A 21,498-nucleotide genomic window follows, 5' to 3' on the forward strand; every position below is an offset into this window, starting at 1 on the left:
CTACGTGGTTTTGAGGTGAAGAGCCAAGAGCCATGTGAAAGGTTGCTACAGTGAGTCACAGCGCCAGAGATTGCGCCAAAGATTATTATTCCGCCGCCTCCACTGGTGCAGTAGTAGTTCAGAGGTTGCCGAGGGCAGTACTTGTTGAGAGGATGTCGAAAGCAGTACTAGTTCAGAGGATGTTGAGTGCAGTTGTTGTTATGTTGGGCGCGAGAGTAGATGATGTTCGTTTGGTGTAATGTATTGATGGAAGATGTTGCAATGATCACAGTGTATTTTTCGTCAATATATACTGAGGTAAAAAAAATATTTCACATTTCTTTAATGACAATGCCTCTTGGTCACAGGTTCAGTCAACAAAGCATCTGGCTCGTGTTCATGTATTAGACCTGTAATTCTGGCTTCTATGTGCAATTATAGTATTTCTGGTTTTTCAATTAGTTCACTGTAAATGGTGTTTAAAATATGTTGTCGTATTGAGGAAGAACCGTGCCAGATACATGCACGTTGAGTCACACTACCACACACAAAACAGTTACGCTTGTGCTTTGTTGTTTCGTAGCTTTTATAGTTGCAGGGGACTTGATTAATTAATTGTGTTAATGGAAATTTCTTGTCATTCTTTATTTTTATTTTATGCAGTCAGACTGCGTCCTAATATTACTCAGGGCCAACCGGTTACGAGATTTCGTAACCGGACACACAGCTGCTAAAGTTATTGCATTATTGCATTTATTTCTTTTTAATTAAGCACCCATGCACATGTTCGTAGCTCATCTTCATCCGGAAAGGAAATTTCTTGAAGGCTGTTCGACAGAGAACGAAAAAGATGAAAATCTAAATTCACAATATCAGGTGAATGAGGTGGGTGCGAAATAATTCAAGCGTAATGCCTTGTGTCAGTCTGGCAGAAAGTGGGCGGGACTTAACGTGGAGTACTATCACTTCAGGCAGTCTTTCTGGTCTCTGTTCTTCGATTTTGTCTGCAAAACATCTCTGTTGTTGGAAACAAATGTCAGCAACGACGGTTACACCTCTGGGAAGCAATTCGTAGTACACCACACCGCTGCTGTTGCACCACATGCCGAACATTATCTTTGTTTTGGATGTGCGCAGGTCTTTGTATAGGGAGTTGCTGCTTCGTTTGGGCTCAACTATTCCTTTCTTTCTATTATGTTAGTATAAAGATACCATTTCTCGTCACCAGTAACGATACAGGATAGGAATGGTGGATATTGCACACGTCCCAACTGGTGACGAGCAAGCGGAGATGCTTATATGGCCACCCGCCGATCTTTATTATTTTGGTTCAGAGCATGCGGTACCCATACAACCGAATTCTGAACCTTCCTCAATGCATGCAAGTGTTGCACGATGGTGGAAGGAACACAGTTCACGACATTTGCCATTTCTAAAGTATGCTAACGTACATCATTGGTGGTTAATGTGTTTAAAGAAACGATCATCATTAAACCCTGAAGGCCTTCCTTAACATGAAGATTCACCAATGTGAAAGCGATTCTTAAGACGCGAAGTCCATTATACTGCCGCGCTCTGTCCAGTGGCACTAACCCCATACATGGCGTAAATGTTGCTGGCTGTCTCCACTGCTGTCAGCTCTTTACTGAACTCAAAAAGCAGAAATGTTCCGATTTCTCCACTTCGCACTCAATTTTCTAGTGTCCACAGTTCGACTCACTATCTCAAAATGATTATGTGTAGACTCAGTTAGCAACAGTGATCTACAAATGAAAAATGACAGCCGTTAAATAAACCCAGAACGACCAGTATACCAACATGCAAATCAAAAACACTACGAACCTACGCACCAATACAAATCACAGTAATATGTTACGTTAATTAGAAACGTTTTTCACCAGTGACCTGGGTAATACGATGTTCTTCAATCTTTGTTGCAGAGTCCTCAGCCTCCAGATACGTGGACACACATACGCGATGCTACGACTCCTGGGCCAGTGTGCACGCAGTACGCATTGATAGTACCGGGACCGCCTCTCTCTGGCGCTGAGGACTGTCTATATCTTAACGTCTTCACCCCACAGGTAAGTTTCCCTTCGTTTTGTGCTCTATGTCTTTGCAGGATACCGCAGCATTAAAGTTTATTAAATCTATAACGCGTAGAAAGAATGTCGCGGCAAATCAATCTTAGAGCGTTTATTAAACAGTGTACCAGCTAAGAGTGATTACGACTGCAAAGAGACTGCAGGTATAGCAGCGTTCCCCCTTCCGCGACCATAAATGGACAGCGTTTCGTCAAGCATCTTCGGTGGATAGTTGTCGTATAAGCTGGAACGACATAAACAAACGCCACTTATAGCATGCTATATCAGCATGAGAGTTGGTTCGATGGGACACAGAAACCGATATCCTGAAAATAGACTTATTTTACTGTGACTTTCTAACTGCGGCAGCGATACGTGCATGGATCCAACTTATGAACGAGAATCGTAGCAGCTACAAGCAGGTGTTGGATGACAAAATACGATACAGCTCGGAATAAGTGACATCTTCTCCAGATGGTATTAATGGCCGGTATAGTTTCCTTCACACCGTAAGTTTGTGTCTCGATCCATCTACTGCCAGCTGGAATGGTGGCCCATATACCGTTACATCGGTTTCCGTTGTCGAGGAACTGGAGAAGCATCTGAGTGTAGTTGGGCAGTAAATCCCTCCTCTGAGGAGTTGTTATACTCAATGTAGCCGCGCAGTGTGGCCGCGCGGTTAGAGGCACCATGTCACGAATTGCGCGGCCACTCCCGCAGGAGCTTCGAGTCCTCCTCGCGCATTGGTGTGTGTGTTGTCCTTAGCGTAAGTTAGTTTCAGTAGTGTTTAAATCTAGGGACCGATGACCTCAGCATTTTGTCCCTTAGCAATTCCCACACATTTGAACATATTCAATGTAGTGATTGCAGTTTTCACTGCAGTGTACTAAATAAACCAACACGAGGGTAAAAAATGATGGCCAGCGGTCTCCGCACCAGTTCCTTCCTATAATCATGGAACCCTATAGAATAAAATCCTAGACTAGACATTTTGCCTTCAGCTGTGGTACTCCTCAGAGATCTTATTTTTCTCGAACCCGAGATACATCCCAGGATACCTCCTCCATGTTCTCGCAGTTTTGTGGTAGAATAACGTCATAAAATCCTGCTGTCTTCAAGCCGCATCTATACTCCTGGAAATTGAAATAAGAACACCGTGAATTCATTGTCCCAGGAAGGGTAAACTTTATTGACACATTCCTGGGGTCAGATACATCACATGATCACACTGACAGAACAACAGGCACATACACAGGCAACAGAGCATGCACAATGTCGGCACTAGTACAGTGTATATCCACCTTTCGCAGCAATGCAGGCTGCTATTCTCCCATGGAGACGATCGTAGAGATGCTGGATGTAGTCCTGTGGAACGGATTGCCATGCCATTTCCACCTGGCCCCTCAGTTGGACAAGCGTTCGTGCTGGACGTGCAGACCGCGTGAGACGACGCTTCATCCAGTCCCAAACATGCTCAATGGGGGACAGATCCTGAGATCTCGCTGACCAGGGTAGTTGACTTAAACCTTCTAGAGCACGTTGGGTGGCACGGGATACATGCGGACGTGCATTGTCCTGTTGGAACAGCAAGTTCCCTTGCCGGTCTAGGAATGGTAGAACGATGGGTTCGATGACGGTTTGGATGTACCGTGCACTATTCAGTGTCCCCTCGACGATCACCAGTGGTGTACGGCCAGTGTAGCAGATCGCTCCCCACACCATGATGCCGGGTGTTGGCCCTGTGTGCCTCGGTCGTATGCAGTCCCGATTGTGGCGCTCACCTGCACGGCGCCAAACACGCATACGACCATCATTGGCACCAAGGCAGAAGCGACTCTCATCGCTGAAGACGACACGTCTCCATTCGTCCCTCCATTCACGCCTGTCGCGACACCACTGGAGGCGGGCTGCACGATGTTGGGGCGTGAGCGGAAGACGGCGTAACGGTGTGCGGGACCGTAGCCCAGCTTCATGGAGACGGTTGCGAATGGTCCTCGCCGATACCCCAGGAGCAACAGTGTCCCTAATTTGCTGGGAAGTGGCGGTGTGGTCCCCTACGGCACTGCGTAGGATCCTACGGTCTTGGCGTGCATCCGTGCGTCGCTGCGGTCCGGTCCCAGGTCGACGGGCACGTGCACCTTCCGCCGACCACTGGCGACAACATCGATGTACTGTGGAGACCTCATGCCCCACGTGTTGAGCAATTCGGCGGTACGTCCACCCGGCCTCCCGCATGCCCACTATACGCCCTCGCTCAAAGTCCGTCAACTGCACATACGGTTCACGTCCACGCTGTCGCGGCATGCTACCAGTGTTAAAGACTGCGATGGAGCTCCGTATGCCACGTCAAACTGGCTGACACTGACGGCGGCGGTTCACAAATGCTGCGCAGCTAGCGCCATTCGACGGCCAACACCGCGGTTCCTGGTGTGTACGCTGTGCCGTGCGTGTGATCATTGCTTGTACAGCCCTCTCGCAGTGTCCGGAGCAAGTATGGTGGGTCTGACACACCGGTGTCAATGTGTTCTTTTTTTCATTTCCAGGAGTGTATCACACTGAGATTCTGTCCCTTGAGTTCCACCTCACAATTTTCAAGAGTCCTAACATTAAAGTACCTCATCCGACAGAAAACCCACAACAAACTAAAAGTACTAACCGACCGAGCAAGGCTACTGCATCCCTCCACTGTCCACTTTTACTGTTCGCCTCACTTACGGATTTAATAACACAGGGAATAGACTGAAACTTTGTCTCACACCCTTGGCAGTAACTGCTTGTCTTTGAAGTCCTACGATTCTTATAACTACAGGCCGGTTTCTGTACAAGTTGTAGATAACCTTTCTCATCTCTGTATTCTGTCACTACTACCTTCGGAATTGCAAGTGCATTCCAGTCAACACTTCCGGAAGCGTCCTCTAAATCTACAAATGCTTTAAATAGCATTTCTACAATCAGTATTCTATAAGTATAACCTCACATGTTCATACATTTCTTCTGAACCAAAAGTGATCTTCCCCGAGGCCGACGTCTACTAATTTCTTGATTCTTTTGCGTATAATTCGTATTATTACCTTCCAGCCACGACATATTAAACTAATCGTTCGTTAATATTTGCAACTATCATTGCCATCCTGTTTTTGAATTGGAATTATTACATTCTTCTTGACACTGGAGGGTATTTCGCTTGTATCAAACGACTTATATTTGGTGTGGAATGGTTTTATCATAATATCTGCTCCCAAAAATCATAATAATTATGAAGGATATTGTCTATTACAGGTGTGTCGTCTCTTCTTCGGTCTTCCATTGCTCTCACATTATTCTCACAGCAACACATCTTCATTACTCCTATCATCTCTCATCTTTCCACAATATTGTCTTCAAGTAGGTTTTTGCGTATAAGATTTATAAATATTCATGTACTCCTTCCACTTTCAACTTCCCATTCTTTACGAAATAGCTATTTCTTATTAATTCGGCAAGGCCGTTGACTTTTAATAAATATGTTCTTGCCGGAAGGAATATACGTAACGTACTGATGCAGGCTCTGACACATGGACAACGACATATGAACATTGGGTCTGGCTGTGAATCATGCACGGATAGCCGAAGCGGTTAAGGCGACCACTCGCGTAAAGCAGAATACCCACTTTCGAGTGCCGGCCTGGCACATACTTTCATTGTCGTCATTCGAAAAATACCGGGTGATCAAAAAGTCAATATAAATTTGAAAACTTTTAGAATCAAAAAATGTCCGACAGTTGGCGCTTCATCTGATCAGAATAGCAATAATTAGAATAACAAAGTAAGACAAAGCAAAGATGATGTTCTTTACAGGAAATCCTCAATTGTCCACCATCATTCCTCAACAATAGCTGTAGTCGAGGAATAATGTTGTGAACAGCACTTTAAAGCATGTCCGGAGTTATGGTGAGGCATTGGCGTCGAATGTTGTCTTTCAGCATCCCTAGAGTTGTCGGTCGATCACGATACACTTGCGACTTCAGGTAACCCCAAAGTCAATAATCACACGGACTGAGGTCTGGGGACCTGGGAGGCCAAGCATGACGAAAGTGGCGGCTGAGCACACGATCATCACTGAACAACGCGCGCAACAGATCTTTTAGACGTCTAGCAATATAGGGTGGGGCGCCATCCAAATAAAACCCCATGTCATTCCAAGCATCTGTGTCAGGTTTTACCTCTCTATCTACATTATTCCGTGGTTTATTAAGTTTTCAAATTTATACTGACTTTTTGATCACCCGGTAGATGATGGTGGTTCATATTTGCAAATGTGAATACATTTCCTGTACTTCCATTCTTTTCTTAATACAAGCTTGCTATCGGAGCTCCTGATACTCATACACGGTCCATTCACATTGATATGCCCGCCACATGTAAACGACAAGCTGCAATAACCAGTCACTGATAGCCAGTAGCAGAATTAGCAGTGGAGGGCTTATATAGCGTGTCGGGGGAACACAGGAAATATTTCAGCCATTGTCACAAAGTGAAAATGGAGCAATTTGTCTGATATACAAAATGTTGTGATCATCGGCTTTTGGGTCAAGGGTGGAAACATTTCTGAAACGGCTAAGTGTGTGAAGTGTTCTTGCGCCGGCGTGATTAAAGTGCGCAGCAAAATGGCGCTGTCTAAAGCCGGCGCCGAGGAAACTGTAGTGCACCACTGCCCACAGATTACAGGGGTGGACAGAGTGTGTGGAGATGTGAACAGGCGAATAGAGCCGCAACTTTTGAGCAGCTGACTGCCAGGACGAACATAGTGGCTACGAACAACATGTCCTCACCGATCATTCAGGGAAAATTGCTGCTTATCGGCCTCTGTAGTAGGCACCTGGTTCATGCATCGATGCTGACTGCTACTCATCGGCAACGAGAGCTGGAATTTTCACTCCAATACCGTAACTGAGTGATGGCATGTGAGCTTTTCACGTGAATCTCGTTTTATTCGTTTATGGCGTGAAACGTCTGGAAGGAAACACCTTTGTGGACGGGAACAGTTTGGTCAGTGTTTTCGTGGCAGATCCTGGGTGATCTCGTCATTCTGGAAGACACAATGACTCAAAACAGTAATGCAGCTCTCCCAGGAGGCCACGTTCACTCCTACATGCAGCTTGTTCTTCCTTGGCACATTAGCATTTACCAGCAGAACAATGCAACGTGTGACACAGCTCACACTGTGTGCGCATTGTTTGAACACTACCAGGATGAGTTTACCGTGATCACCGGATTGAAATCCTTTGGAGAATCTGTGGGACCACCTCGACCGGCTGGTTTATGCCACGGATCATCAACTGGGAAACCTAGCGCGGCAAGCCACGGCATTGGAGTCAGCACGGCTCCACATCCTTGTGGGTGCCTCACACAACGCCAATGATTCTCTTCGCTCGTCTCGCAGCGGTCCGCGCTGCAGAAGGCGGTTATTCAGGATTTTTACAGGTGATCACATTAATGTGACTGAACAGTTTACATCTGCTTCTCTTTACTTCAAAGGTTTCTTTAACTGCTCTGTTTGTAATATCTATCTTTCCCATAGTGATGTGTACCTCCACAGCTCTGCATTCTGCCTCTGCACTTCCTGTGAGTCTCATACTTTAGGCGCCCCTGTGTCTTCTTCCCTTTCTCATTCTTCTTCTTGAGCGTTTCAAGTGTTGGACCATTGTCTCTTTTTGTATCTATCGCTTTCTTTCTCTTGCCAGACTTCCCTGGTCTACCAGATTCTGATATATGACCTTTTTCAAGGTAAACTGCCATGGTTCACTCCATTTTCTTCTGTTGTCTTAAATTTTGTTTCTTACTTTAAATATGTTTGGTTCCTTCCTAATGTTACTGTTTCTTAGTCTTTCTACTCTGGTACAGCCTTCGTCGCCCTAAAAAATAATTTAAACACCTTGGATGTTAATTTCTTGTCATTTGTAAATGACCCTCACATAACTTCCGTAGAGTACCATGAGATCGCCCATTACTTTACCAAACTTCTACTGCGTTGTTTGTTGTGTGTTACTACTGAAGTATGTGTATTATTTTCTGCATATTTATATTTTCTATTTTTGTCGATTAATTTGGTGTTTTTCAAGAATTTCTGCTGAGAAATGACTTTTTGTCTCTTTGACCACCCACTGCCTTCAGCATTCAATTTTCTGTTCATAACCAACATATTCTGATCAGAGTCCACATCTTCCCCTGCGGATGTTTTGCAGCTTCAAATTTGGTTTATAAGCCTGTCCTACTGTTATATAATCTATTTCGAATCTTATGATGTCTCCAAGTCTCTTCCATGAATACAACCTTACCCAAAAATCTTTAATCAGTATGTATGCTCTGTGAAAATCTGTAACATAGGGGCTTCCCCTTTCATTCCTTTTTCCCACTTTAGCCTCCCATTAACTTTTTTCCTTCTGTTTCCTTTCCTACTATCGATTTTCAGTTGCCTATTAGAAGTACATTTTCAACTCCCTCAACACATCACTATATTCTAGTATCTTATCATAGGTTCCTTAAATCGCTTCACCATCTTTGTATTTGGATTTATTATAACAGTCATAGAAGCTCACTTTCATTGCTCTATTCTTGTTCGTTATTAGACCTAATGTTGTCTTAATCCCCACCTGGTGATCCGTCAGGGGGACTGTTTGTCCTGTTGTATATTTTACGCGAAAGTTTGACATAGGTATTAACTCATACAGTAGGTACACGCTCATGGAAGTTAACTGCTCTAGAATAAAAATTCTCGGGTTTGCGGCTACATCAAGTGATTGAAGTTACAGGAGTTTCCGTGCAAGCACTCCTTGGCCATGATCAAACGATATGACTGCCAGTGGGCTGCTGGTACGCCCAGGCGACTGTGACGTCACTGGTGCTCGCGGTGTCGTCATATTTGGGTGTACGCGCTGTGCCCGCCTAAACTGCGCGATTTCTGGATCTCAGACTGTGCTGACGTGCAGGCCAACGTCTCCATTAACACCGTTGTCGGTGTTTTTCATTTCAGTGGCTTCTTTAACCCGGCGTGAATGAGGTGAGAAATTGTTACACCAGCTATGAGGTAGCTAGAAGATACCGGAAACTGACGACGAGTTATTGATGCTGATATTGTGTATTAAGATTTTTTTCTTTATTGGGATATTAATAATAGGGCCTATTAAAGAAGATGAGTACATAAAAAACCTGTAATTAACATAACTATATTATCTTCTAACTATAAAAATAACGTTCTCCCTGTTGATCAGCTATCCTTCCCTTTGAAGATCCACGTTTTGTTGTCTAATGCGAAGACTCTCATTTATCAGACTCAAGCATAAGTTACGAATGAAATCTCGGTGCTTCATGCGTGTTTTGTCACCTATGTTGTTTTCCCTATAGTTTATGATGCCATTTACTGCAAGCCTTGATGAGTATTCCAAAAAAAATCGTCATATTCTAACGTTTTCTGTTGGGGGAAACATCATAAGTGACTTCAGCTGTAACATCGACACCGCCTTTAATTGTATTATAACAAGTAATCCTTTCTGGTTTTCTTTCATTACCATTTAAATTTGGTCCCAGGTGTTCTTAACATAGAAACTCAAACACTTTTGGTGGAGAAAGACAAACCTCTGCAGTGACATTGTAATCCGAAAGAATGCAACTCCTATACCACACGCCACAAATCGTTGAAGTTTTGTCTATTTGAGCGGTTTATGCCAGCTGTATATATATATATATATATATATATATATATATATATAAGTCCCATAAATGCCTTCAAATCCTCCAACGTTGCATCTTTCATGTGCTACTGCTCTTTATTTTCTAGACTTTTCCCCTTTTTTTCCTTGTTTGATTATCTGTTTATGTATGTACAGTATTCAGCATACTATTTGTTATAAAGAGACTCTAACATTCAATCATTGTATTGGCAAGTTTCGCAGCAAGTTTTACGCATGGAGAATTAGTAATAATATTCTCAGAAAGAATTCTTCATCCATTTTGTACTATCTTTGGATGTAGGAAAACCTCGACATATCTCAGGGGACCGACTAGAAGCCGCCGACGCAGATTTTGGCTCTTCCGAACTATCGAAAATACCCTTGTGCTCCGAATTACTTTTTCCATTTTTCTGAGAAACGTTGTCAATCTCTTCTTCGCTCTCTCTGTGACAGGAACTAACAGTTGAACAGTTTTCTAAAACATCTTCTAATAATTCTGTAGCCGACATCCATTTTCTCCATAAGAAATCTTGAGAAATAGAAAATCTAAAAATAGATCAAAGAATACTGTAAATAGCTATATCTCATAAACCTTCCGACAAATCAGAAACGTGACATCGACAATGAGGTCGGTGTGACGTACACAAGCCACCTTTTTACCCGTGTGTCTGCCACTGAGGCTGGTGCAACTATAAACTGCACCTCTCACCCTCTCTCTTACCGCCAGCCACTGTGACGACGAGGACTGTGTGTGACAGCGATGACATTGAATAATCTGGGCTTAAAAACTTCTCGACCTCACTCACGCCGACTCAATTACAGTTCCAGAAGCCGTTAGTGCGAACCACGCCAGAGAGTTCATCAAATTTCATCCGGTCAGTATTGTCCATGTTCATCTAAGCCAGGCTTCTCAGGGCAGCGTAGGCGGTAAAACCGTTCTTGCTCCTTCCTGCGTTGTTCTGCATTGCGTACTTTTTGCAACGTAAGACTAGCCACGCTAGCCACGTATCCTGCAGACCCCAGCTGCTGTGAGGCCTGCTGAACCTTTAACAGATCTCATTATTTGCCGGAGGCCTGAAGATCGATTTGATGTTGTGTTTTTTCGGCAACCGACTTATCCTGCCCGACAGGAACGCAAGTTTATTTTCCTGCCCCCGCCGATAGCCTTTTTTTGTTATTTCTTGAAATAACTTCAGATTAGATGGACGTTGTAGCAGTTGTTCCTGAAGACCCTACGAAGTTGGCTCAGTTCCAGGTGCGGGTTATTAGCGTCTGACATAATTCTTGCACGGGAATTCCTTCGGGCGTGGGTGTGTGTGTTGTTCTTAGTATAATTTAGTTTAACTAGTGTGTGAGTCTAGGCACTGATGACCACAGCAGTTTGGTCCCCTAGGAATTTACACACATCTGAACATTTTTCTATACACGCTGTGGCCAAGGCATCCATTTCGATTGCGGCAGACGAGATCGTCGAGGAAGCGTAATGAATTGTCTCTTTCTACCTCCATGGTGAACTGGAGGTTACTGTTAATAGTGTTGAGATGTTCCAAGAATCCGTCAAATTTCCTACGTCCAAGGGACCAAACGACGAAAGTTTCGTCAAAAACAATGCACTGCCCTTTCTCGTTGTCCTTGTCCGCCACCGACGAAATGGATACCTCGGCCACATCGTCTATAGATAACCTACTCACAGTAGTCTGCATTTGCACGCCATCAGCCACATCACCCAGCACCGATGCTCACTGTATTACAAATATTGGTGCACCATGCAAGAATGATACTGCTGTTGTAACCCAACATGCTCTACGGATTGTCACCATGTCCCCTCCGCCTGCTCAATCACCAGATCAGTCTACAATCGAGCACATATGGGACATCATCGGTCGGCAAATCCAACGTCATCCACAAACAGCATCAACCGTCAGTTTACTGACTGACCAACTGAAACACGCATGGAACTCCGTCACACGAACTGACATCCGGCGCTAGTGCAACACAATACATGCACGTTTGCACGTTTGAATTCAACATCCTGGAGGTTACGCCGGTTATTACTATCCCAGCACACAGCATTGCACATTTGTAATTTGTTGTCTCGCGCTTACATTAACCTGTGATCTCGCAACGTTAATAACTTAAATACGTTACCTAGACAAATGTATTCTCGAAATTTCATGCCTCTAGATTATTTTTGGGTGATGCAATTTTTTCCGTCAGTGTAAAAACTACTACTAACATCCTTAATAGAGACGGTGGCCTGTAGCTCAGTACGGTCGAAGCGGTCACAGAGAACGCCTAGTTCACGTGTGCCCACGCAAGGCGATGCCACGTGCACCATTGACGTTACAGCCGGCAGCTAGTGTAAGTCAGCTCGTACGAACAGCCCACTTGACAACGGCCAAGAATTGCTTAGCCGAAAGCTCATTTAATTTCTATCGTTTGACACGGCTGCAGACCCGAGAACTTTTTATTCAGTGTCACCACTGTGAGACTGTTCATTCTTACGTAACTTCTGTAGTTTCCGCCGGATTTTAGCCGTTCACAGTAACAATGTAGGTAGGCCATGTTAGTTAATGTTAGGTAAGATGACCCGGTGAAGTGTCGAAGCATCGATGATGTTGACGACCTCCTGAACGCCAAACCGTACATATGCATACTAACTGCCGTCATGCCCCGCGGCCAACAGTGCAGTTTGAACGTCCTAACGCAAACCGTTCAGAAGTTATGACGATTTTATTTCACACAGTTCAATAATTGTCGCCAGATAGAATAATATAAAGATGAAGGACGTACTTATGATAACACTCGCTGATGATTAAAAAAGAGAACAGAAGGAGAAATGTGACATCGATTCCTTTTGGACGTGAAGGAACATGCCACTCTGCTTCTTATGTGTGCATCTTTGCGTTGAAATGCTTTTAGTATCAACGTGATAGGCTACAGTGTTATCCATCATTACATGCATTTCTTTACGAGTACGTTGTAGCTTGCCAATGGATTCATGAATTTTAGCCCTGTTTGCGCTCACTTGACAATAATCCATGTCTTATGATATTACAAAATCCCCTCGACGCAAAAAATTCAATAAATGTTTCGTAAATCATATAGAGAAGGGATGAAAAACAAACCTTATACTCACGATTGATGTGATTGTTTTCTAGCCGCATGGAGCAATAGTGTCGCTCCATCTGTAAACGGTAACGACATCCACAGCAAGGATTGAAGCCTATGTTTGCCCTGTTAACATCCCCGAACATTAGCTTCTGGTGAAAGATACTTTGATAAAAGAATGCCACCTTGCTTCAGTTACTGGTCGACTAACCATTCCGGTTATAGTCCAAAGTGTAAAGGAATTATATTTCGTTCGCAAGTGTACTCGTTCAAACGATATTTTCTTTTATATACAATAATTTAGTTTGCCCTGTTTACTTTTACTGTAGTGGTGGACCTCCCATAAAAAAGAAAATGGTTCAAATGGCTCTGAGCACTATGGGACTTAACAGCTGAGATCATCAGTCCCCTAGACCTTAGAACTACTTAAACCTAACTAACCTAAGGACATCACACACATCCATGCCAGAGGCAGGATTCGAACCTGCGACCGTAGAGGTCGAGCGGTTCCAGACTGTAGCGCCTAGAACCGCTCGGCAACTCCGGCCGGCCCTCACATCCAAAAATTTTTACTGTAGTTGTTTAATTTCGGTCATTGGCTTCAGCTTTCCTATCATTTTAAATAGAATGCCTCTGTTGGTGAACGCTGTGAGAAGGAGAGATTGGAAACGGGTGAAACATGGCAAAATTCTCGGCGGTTTCGGAAAGAGAACATAGACTGAACATCAGTTTCGTCAGGCTGTACTGAGGACATTACTGGATTGCGGAAGTAGATTTTTCACGTAAAAAACTTCTCTCTTTTATTATTGAAAACGCACGACAAAAAAGTACCAATAACGATACGAAATTTGCTGGATCAAATATTAAGTGAAGACCATAAAAACGTATGAACATGCTGTCCGGACACTGTGTTACTCACGAAACTACTGTAGTGCTATCTATTTAAAACAATTGTTACTAGTACACGACAAAAATTAAAACAGAAACGCAATCGTAAACAGTAGTCTGTTAATATTTTGGGGCATCTAACATAGCGGTACCGGCTTCAAAGCAACGTACAACGTGAGTCTGTGGGCACCATCTCCGCTTAGAGCATTAGCTAAGCCCCACTTCTTGGACGATTTTAAAAATAATGTCTCCTCTCACTCTATACCACGACTGTTTTATTCACTGACACATTTGCTCCATTGTAGGTCGTTTTATAGCTCCCTTCGACGTGAATTCACCATGGGTTTCATCCATCAACCGCTTTTTCCATTGCTATCTAATATACACTTTAAATGGTTTATTTATCGAGACTTCAAGAGTTTACAATTGTGAAGTAAGTTCTCTCGTAATAACAGCAAACTTTGTAGTTCCCTGTCTCAATTTCTCTTTCAGAAATTTTCAAATGGATATTAAAGTGATGGGGCACAAGAAAAGAACTCTTCTTCAACAAAGCACCTTTCCTTCTCTCCCACACACTGTTAAACAATAATTTCATACCAGCCTCGTCCATTGAACTCTTGTCATGTACGTGAACAACGACACCCGGCGGTATATCAGAAGTTCTGGCATTATCTTGCGCTTGAGAATTGTCACTGTATTAAGTTTAGCACCGGCAGAACAACATGGAAGAACACCAGTGTAGTGCATTTTTCATGTCCACTTGTTTTTATAGTTAATTATTACTTTTCATGTCAACACCTCTATTACTGAGCACATTAAATGTCAAAAGAGTTCCGTTCATATTCACTATTGGCTTAGCGTCACACTGGTTTTCTTTCGATGTTGCATAATAAGGCAATTGAAAGATAATATTTTAATAATATGGCGATGGAAAGATAATATTTTCTCTTCATACTCTTGTGGCATTTTCTGAGATATTTAGGTTTTGGTTCATGTACTAAGTCCATTACGCTTCATAAGCCTATAGCACCAACCAATTCCACTCTTAACGTCTGTTAAGTTCCACAGTAGCGCTGGCTGACGAGCGTGTATTTGAATCATTTCTGTATTAATTTCAGTGCCATATTGACAGCGTCTTTGAATCCAATTCAACACGTCATTTTCATGTTTTGGCCATTTTGCATTCAGTCCTCTATTTGCACATTCAGTCTTCTTCATATTTTCCAATCCTTCTTTACTAGCCCACCAATAGCTAATGGTTTTTTCTATTGGTGCAGGGCCGAAATGCCGCTCAATTGCTCTGTTTACATTTTCGTCTACATATGCCATTACTTTCAATTTATAGCCCACACCATAAGAATACCTATTATTTTTTCCGTTGCGAAACTAGATACTAACAAAAACATTGAACTGTTACTGATAAGTTAAATCAGGGTTCTGGGTCTGTAATGCCGGGGAGGATGGAGACAGTGTTAGCAAGCTTTCGAAACCCCGCAGCTCACGTTCGTTACATCGGTGCACTGCTGCTGCCAATTGAATCCAATGTTACCAGAAAGAAACAGGTTTCCCGCAGCATCGAATAAAGGGACATTTTTAAGACTGGCGGGAATTCTAAATCAAACACAGGTCATTTTTATATTAATTTCAAGTATAAGACGTACCTGAATTTTGGAGCTAATTTTGTGAATTAAAAACTGCGTCTTACAGTCCGTAAAATACGATAGACTGTGATTGCGTGGTGTAAAACAACGGATAATCAGCTGTGAGTGACACTACTTTTTTTTGTCGAAACGACAATTATTTATTGGCAGAATAACTAGCTTCCTCGGAAACTGAGCTCCGCAGTTAATGACTTGTTTGTCGACGGAAAGTTAAACCCTATCTTAGTTGTCACGTGGTACGAGTGTTGCTACCAATAATGAAAATACGGAAACTGATGACAACAAATGACTTCATAGACGAGTATATCTAGTTGATCTCGATATCTGTACTTCGTCACAGTCCGAACGTTAAAGTCGAATATGCGTTCTTCCGTATTATGCATCTCCTTATTGTTCCACGTCAGAGCAATGCGTTTAGAGATCTAATGGCAGTCATTTAAATTCTGTACACTTTCTGAGATGTAAGGTAAGAAATTTTGTAAAGAACTTTCTCAGTGCCCACTGCATCGTTTGCGTAGTCTATATGGTCTGCACAGATTTTTTGTCTTTCTTTAATCAAATTTTTATGTTGTTCACAAACTGCAAACCCTTCTAAACTTTCATGCTAATTGAGCCCATAGAATCAGGGTCTTTTCCGAATTTGTACTGGTAGCTGCAATCAAAGGTTTTTGTTAATCACGCATTTTGCCTTCTTGTGATGATATTTCCACAGGAACTTACATACCTTAACACACATTTCTTTATATCTAACCGAGAAATGAAATACCAGTTTTCATAGATTTAGTTTTCAATTTTTTTTCAATACAACTTAATATTTTCTTAATGATTTTCACACCTACTTGTCGCCCTAAGGGGTTGAATTTCGTAATTTCGAAAAACAGTGACACACCTCTTTTTTATTTCTAACCGAGAAGCCAAACGAAAATTTTCATACATTTACCTTTGAAACTCCGTTCACAATGAAATATTTAAAAAACACTTCATGCTCATAGGGGCTGAATTTCCAAAAATACTGAAACACGTTTTTTTTTTATTTGTAACTGAGAAGTCAAATACCAGATTTCATAATCTGGCTTTAGAAATACTTCAGTAGTTCTTTAATAATGATATATTTTTAAAGAAACTTTCATCCAATATTCCACCCCCACAGGGGAAGAATTTCCAGAAACACTGAAACACATATTTCTTTACTTAATACCGAGTAACCAAACACCAACTTTCGTAGGTCCGGCTTAAAACTTCTCTTAACAGCGACATTATATCAAAAAACATTTCATCCCATATTTCACCTCCTTAGGGTCGAATTTCGAAAAATTCCTTCGTAAATGACGCCTACAGTAGAAGATCAACACCCTGTGTTAATTTCAAGTTTATATCCTTAGCGGTTTTGGCTGGGCCATGGTGAGTCAGTCAAAAATCAAATGTGTGTGAAATCTAATGGGACTTAACTGCTGAGGTTATCAGCCCCTAAGCTTACACACTACTTAACCTAAATTATCCTAAGGACAAACACACACACCCATGCCCGAGGGAGGACTCGAACCTCCGCTGGGAGTCCATGACTGCAGCGCCTCAGACCACTCGGCTAATCCCGCGCGGCGTGAGTCAGTCAGTCAGTCAATCGGGACACTTCCTTTAGATACAGAAATTAGTGTAAATTTAAAGTTGCATACAGTGTATAACGAAGGAAAGTTTTTCAAAAAATCTTGAATACGAACGATACTCTCATTTGTTTACGTGACAATTCGACTACTTTCAGAGATGCACACACACAATAAAAGTTATGCTGCGTTTTTTTTTTTTTTTTTCAATCAGTTACTGGTTTTAATCTTTTCGTAATAGATACTATTCTTCGAAATAGTTTCTTCATTCATCGAAGTAAGTAGACCATATTTAGGAAAATTTAGCACTGTTTCCATTCCATTATTAATACTTTTTCCGAAGAATTAGTTCTACGTATGGTGCTAATGAGGTATATAGATGTTGCATATGCATTATCATTATTCTTTCAGCTGAAAAATACAGAGCTGCTTCCAGTCATGTTCTGGATTCACGGAGGTGGCTGGGTTGATGGTGGTGGAACTGCTTATGGGCCAGACTTCCTAATGAACCACGATGTCGTTCTTGTCACAATTAACTATCGCCTTGGTCCTTTGGGTAAGTAAAAGCAAACTGCGGAAGATTTATATATAGTCTTGCTTAGGAGAACAGACGTCAATTGCATAACAAAGGAACATAATAATCCATGGTTAAGTAAAGTAATTTTTATCTCGGTTTCATTCGTCGGGAAACTGATACTCTGAAAGGACGTGAACGACTTTGAATCTTATCATCCCCCACAATCAATCATGTTGAGCTCGTCTTACGTGATAGTTATTTTGATCGAGGAGCTGTAAGCCTATACTCATTTTTTTCGTGACTCGAGGAGACGCTGCAGTCAAAGTGTCAGATGATACCTATGGGCAATGATAAAAATGTGGTGAAAGGCATCGTGTTAAGACTTTGAGAGTTCAGGTGACGATGATAGAAGAGATCCTGATCTCATAATTTCTGATCCTGGATCCACTCGGATTGAAGGTCGTGTATCGGCTCGGATAATTCGTCAGTCCACCAACTTCACTCAAACAAAACTCACGTAAGTCACACAGTATTCCGTGGTGGAGTGGCAGCTAAACTGAATATAATGCACCAGTTGACACTGAGGTTTAAGAACAGGTCTCATCTCAGGTGGCAGTGGCGTTTCAGTCCTTGTCTGGCCATCCTGATTTTGATTTTCCCTGCTTGTGTTACGTCATGCCAAGGGAATACTGGAGAGGTGTTTGAAACCTGCAACCGCTAATGTCCTACTCCCGTACTCAACCAGTTTAGTGATTGAGACAACACAATAAACTCTAACCCCTTCCATGCATCAAAAACAAATAAAATTTTTCTAGTTTGCCAAAAACCAGCTCCCTTGCACTTCAAGAACGAGTTTAGATGTCATTTTACAAACCTAATTCTATTATACCTCACTCCTAAAAATTGTTTCTGTCTGGCAGATACATAGACTGTATGTTAAACGTACACGTTTTGCAGATGATAGCACTCCACACTCACGAGATTATCTGACTGAAGAATGGAAAAGAAAACTGGCAGCTAATTCAGAATGGTGTGATGTAGTTTTAGGAAAGATGGCGTGTCTTAATGTGCGACACTATTCATGAATTATTTCCCAGATTTATTTGCAACTGGTGTCAACTAAATTTTGTGTTTCAGAGATGGCATCACATACTTTTCCGTTGGTTTCATACATTACAGAGAGGACCATACTAAATTATTGCACCATTTCCAAAGATTACTATTTCTGTTACATGTCTCAATACATAGTAGATAAAAACAGGGCTCTCTCTGGTAACTACTGTATGGGAAAACTGCATTTATCTTTATAACTACGATCTCCCACTGAGACGAGCCAGATGGCGATTCAGTCGGAACAAAAACATAACTAAAACGCTCTCTGCAGACCAAAGCATAAAAATTTAAAAGTATGAAAAGAAATCGATGACTAAGATATATAAATCAAATCATTGACTTGAAATGTGGACTAGCTCGACGCCTGGAGATTTTCCACAGTTGCATTTGAGACCAAACAACGGTAACAGGGGAAGTAAATATTAATCACAAGTTGATTTTTATTGTTTGAACCATTAATAATTAGAGTTATCGATAGTGTCTAAATTAAATTTTAAGACAATCAACTGCAATATTTGAAGATATCATACATTATACATATAACTTATTGGGAAATGGATTCATGTGTTCTACTATGGTAGATCCAACACAACTGTGTTTACTAGGAAGCAGTGGACTGCACTTAACAGTGTCTTCAATAGAATGCATAATTTTTCTTATGTAAATTAATTATCGTAATTAGTGTTGTGCTAACGCTAGCTGCAAAATGCTCGTTTTATTTTAAAGGTTTCCTGAGTACCGAAGACGCTGCATCGCCAGGAAATTTTGGCCTCAAGGACCAGGTGGCGGCTCTCAGGTGGGTCAGAGAGAACATCGAGGCGTTTGGCGGCGATCCCAGCAGCGTTACCATCTTTGGGGAGAGTGCGGGTGGCGCCAGCGTGCACTACCACATGCTGTCCCCGCTCTCCAAAGGTGAGTCTCCAAGGATGAAACTAGTAGCAAGAACAGTAACGTCATCACCAGAGCAAATTAAACATGAACAAACATGGAGACTCAAATCGTGTGTGGTAGGTCAATTGGAAGTAATGTCACTCCGTTACAATGTTACTTTCCAGAAATTTTTACACTTATAGAACAAAAATACCTACACCTAAAACTTTATTATTACATGATAAGAAATTTATTCCTTTGCTGCTATAATCATTCACCATTTAGAACCTCTATGATTGTGCCATAATTCATTATTTTGTTTCTAAAATTGTAAACCTCATCTACTACTCTTAGTTTCCCTTTTCCTAATTTGATGTTCTTGGCATCACATGATTTAATTCGACTAAACTCTCTCATAATTCTTTTACTTTTAAAAACCACGTTATGAAATACACAACTGTGTCATTATTTTTTGTTAATGACAATCAATTTAGATGTAGCATCAGACCACTATCGGGTTCCCTACACCTAAAAGGAGTGTTTGAGACGTCCCCTTAGAAAAATTATACATGACTGTGCTTAAACTGACACACAATATTTTTTAGCGCAACGCAGTCTGACTTTCAAAAATCCCTACAAGAGAATGGCCCTAACTAAGTTAAGCTATACGTTTCACAAATCACTTACCTCACAAAAATCTTCGTTACTCGAACTACTGCAATACAGCGAGCGCCACTACTGCCAGCTAAATAAAAGATTCAAACTACTGAAGACACTAAACTACTGATAGGCATAGTTAGCAAAAGAAAGATTTTGATAGAGAACAAACAATGTATTTACCTTAACAGTGTTCAAAAGTCATAATATATATCAGTCCATGATATCCAATATTACAAATTTACTCTTTGTGATGGACACACGTCCAGATCGTCCGCTCTCAAAATTCCACCATCTCTCTCCCCACATCCACCACTGCCGGCGGCTCACCTCCAACTGCGCAACGCTACGCGCTGTTCACATCCCGCTGCCCAACACTGCAATAGCAAACAACAATGCAAACCAGCCACAGACTGCACACAGCACAGGCACTGATTTTCATGCAGAGCGCTACGTGGCGGTGGCGTTACCAATATAAGAACCTAAACAGCCTACTTGCATGTTTGCTATTACAGAACATAGCATTTGCGTGAATAGGTGTTGCATGTACCACGTCATATATTGATTCAAAAGAGTACTGACAAAAACAGGTCAGCTATGCATTTGCACAGGTATACATTTAGCTGTTGTAAGTTGTAGACTGTTCCATAACTAATGCAGGCTTTCTGTGCGAAACGTGCATTTTAAGTCAGCCTCAGAGACGCTTTTGTGTGCTTGTTACCATGTACGGAATTGAATAGGCCGAATACCATTCAGTGAAGAACTTAATACATTGCAAAGGTATAATGGTTACTTATTATAGCGACTGTCAGTGCATCACAGATACCAACACTGCAAATAATTCAACTACTGAATGTATACACTAGGCTTCACATTATTATTAATTTAGTAATAGGCTAATTGTCATTTTAGCACAGCAAGAAGAACGTTATGAGATGTTTCTAAATAATAAACGTCCTGTATTCAGCATGATCTCCATTCAATGTGACGACCTTCTGTCACATTATTGGGTAGGTTTGTAAGCCCGCATGGCCATGATAGTGTTCGAAGTCAGAGCCAACATCTTGCTGCATCAGAAGCTTCTCATCATCCACATACTACTTCCCATGGAGTGCGTCCTTTATTGGGCCAAAGAGGTGAATGATCCAGGCTGGTGGAAGAGGAAGAACAGTCCAATGAAGTTTTGTGAGCTCGTCTCGTGTGGCAGACCTGTGCGAGACATTGTGTTGTCACGGAGAAAGATTAGTTAGTTTGCATTTTTGTGACGACGAAGACGCTGAAGCTGTTTCTTCAGTTTCCTGGGGGTAG

At 42.0% G+C, this 21,498-nt stretch overlaps 1 protein-coding gene across 1 annotated transcript in view; it reads left to right on the top strand.

The window, feature by feature from the left end:
* The window catches only part of LOC126174796 (juvenile hormone esterase-like), a 110,455-nt gene that overhangs the window by 24,129 nt on the left and 64,828 nt on the right, over positions 1-21,498 (top strand). The window contains exons 2-4 of the mRNA XM_049921167.1: positions 1,920-2,063; positions 17,445-17,589; positions 19,390-19,575. Coding sequence (XP_049777124.1) covers positions 1,920-2,063; positions 17,445-17,589; positions 19,390-19,575 — 475 coding nt within the window. The remainder of the gene's footprint in view (positions 1-1,919; positions 2,064-17,444; positions 17,590-19,389; positions 19,576-21,498) is intronic.

This window comes from Schistocerca cancellata, chromosome 3, assembly GCF_023864275.1.
Source record: "Schistocerca cancellata isolate TAMUIC-IGC-003103 chromosome 3, iqSchCanc2.1, whole genome shotgun sequence".
Classification (NCBI taxonomy): domain Eukaryota; kingdom Metazoa; phylum Arthropoda; class Insecta; order Orthoptera; family Acrididae; genus Schistocerca; species Schistocerca cancellata.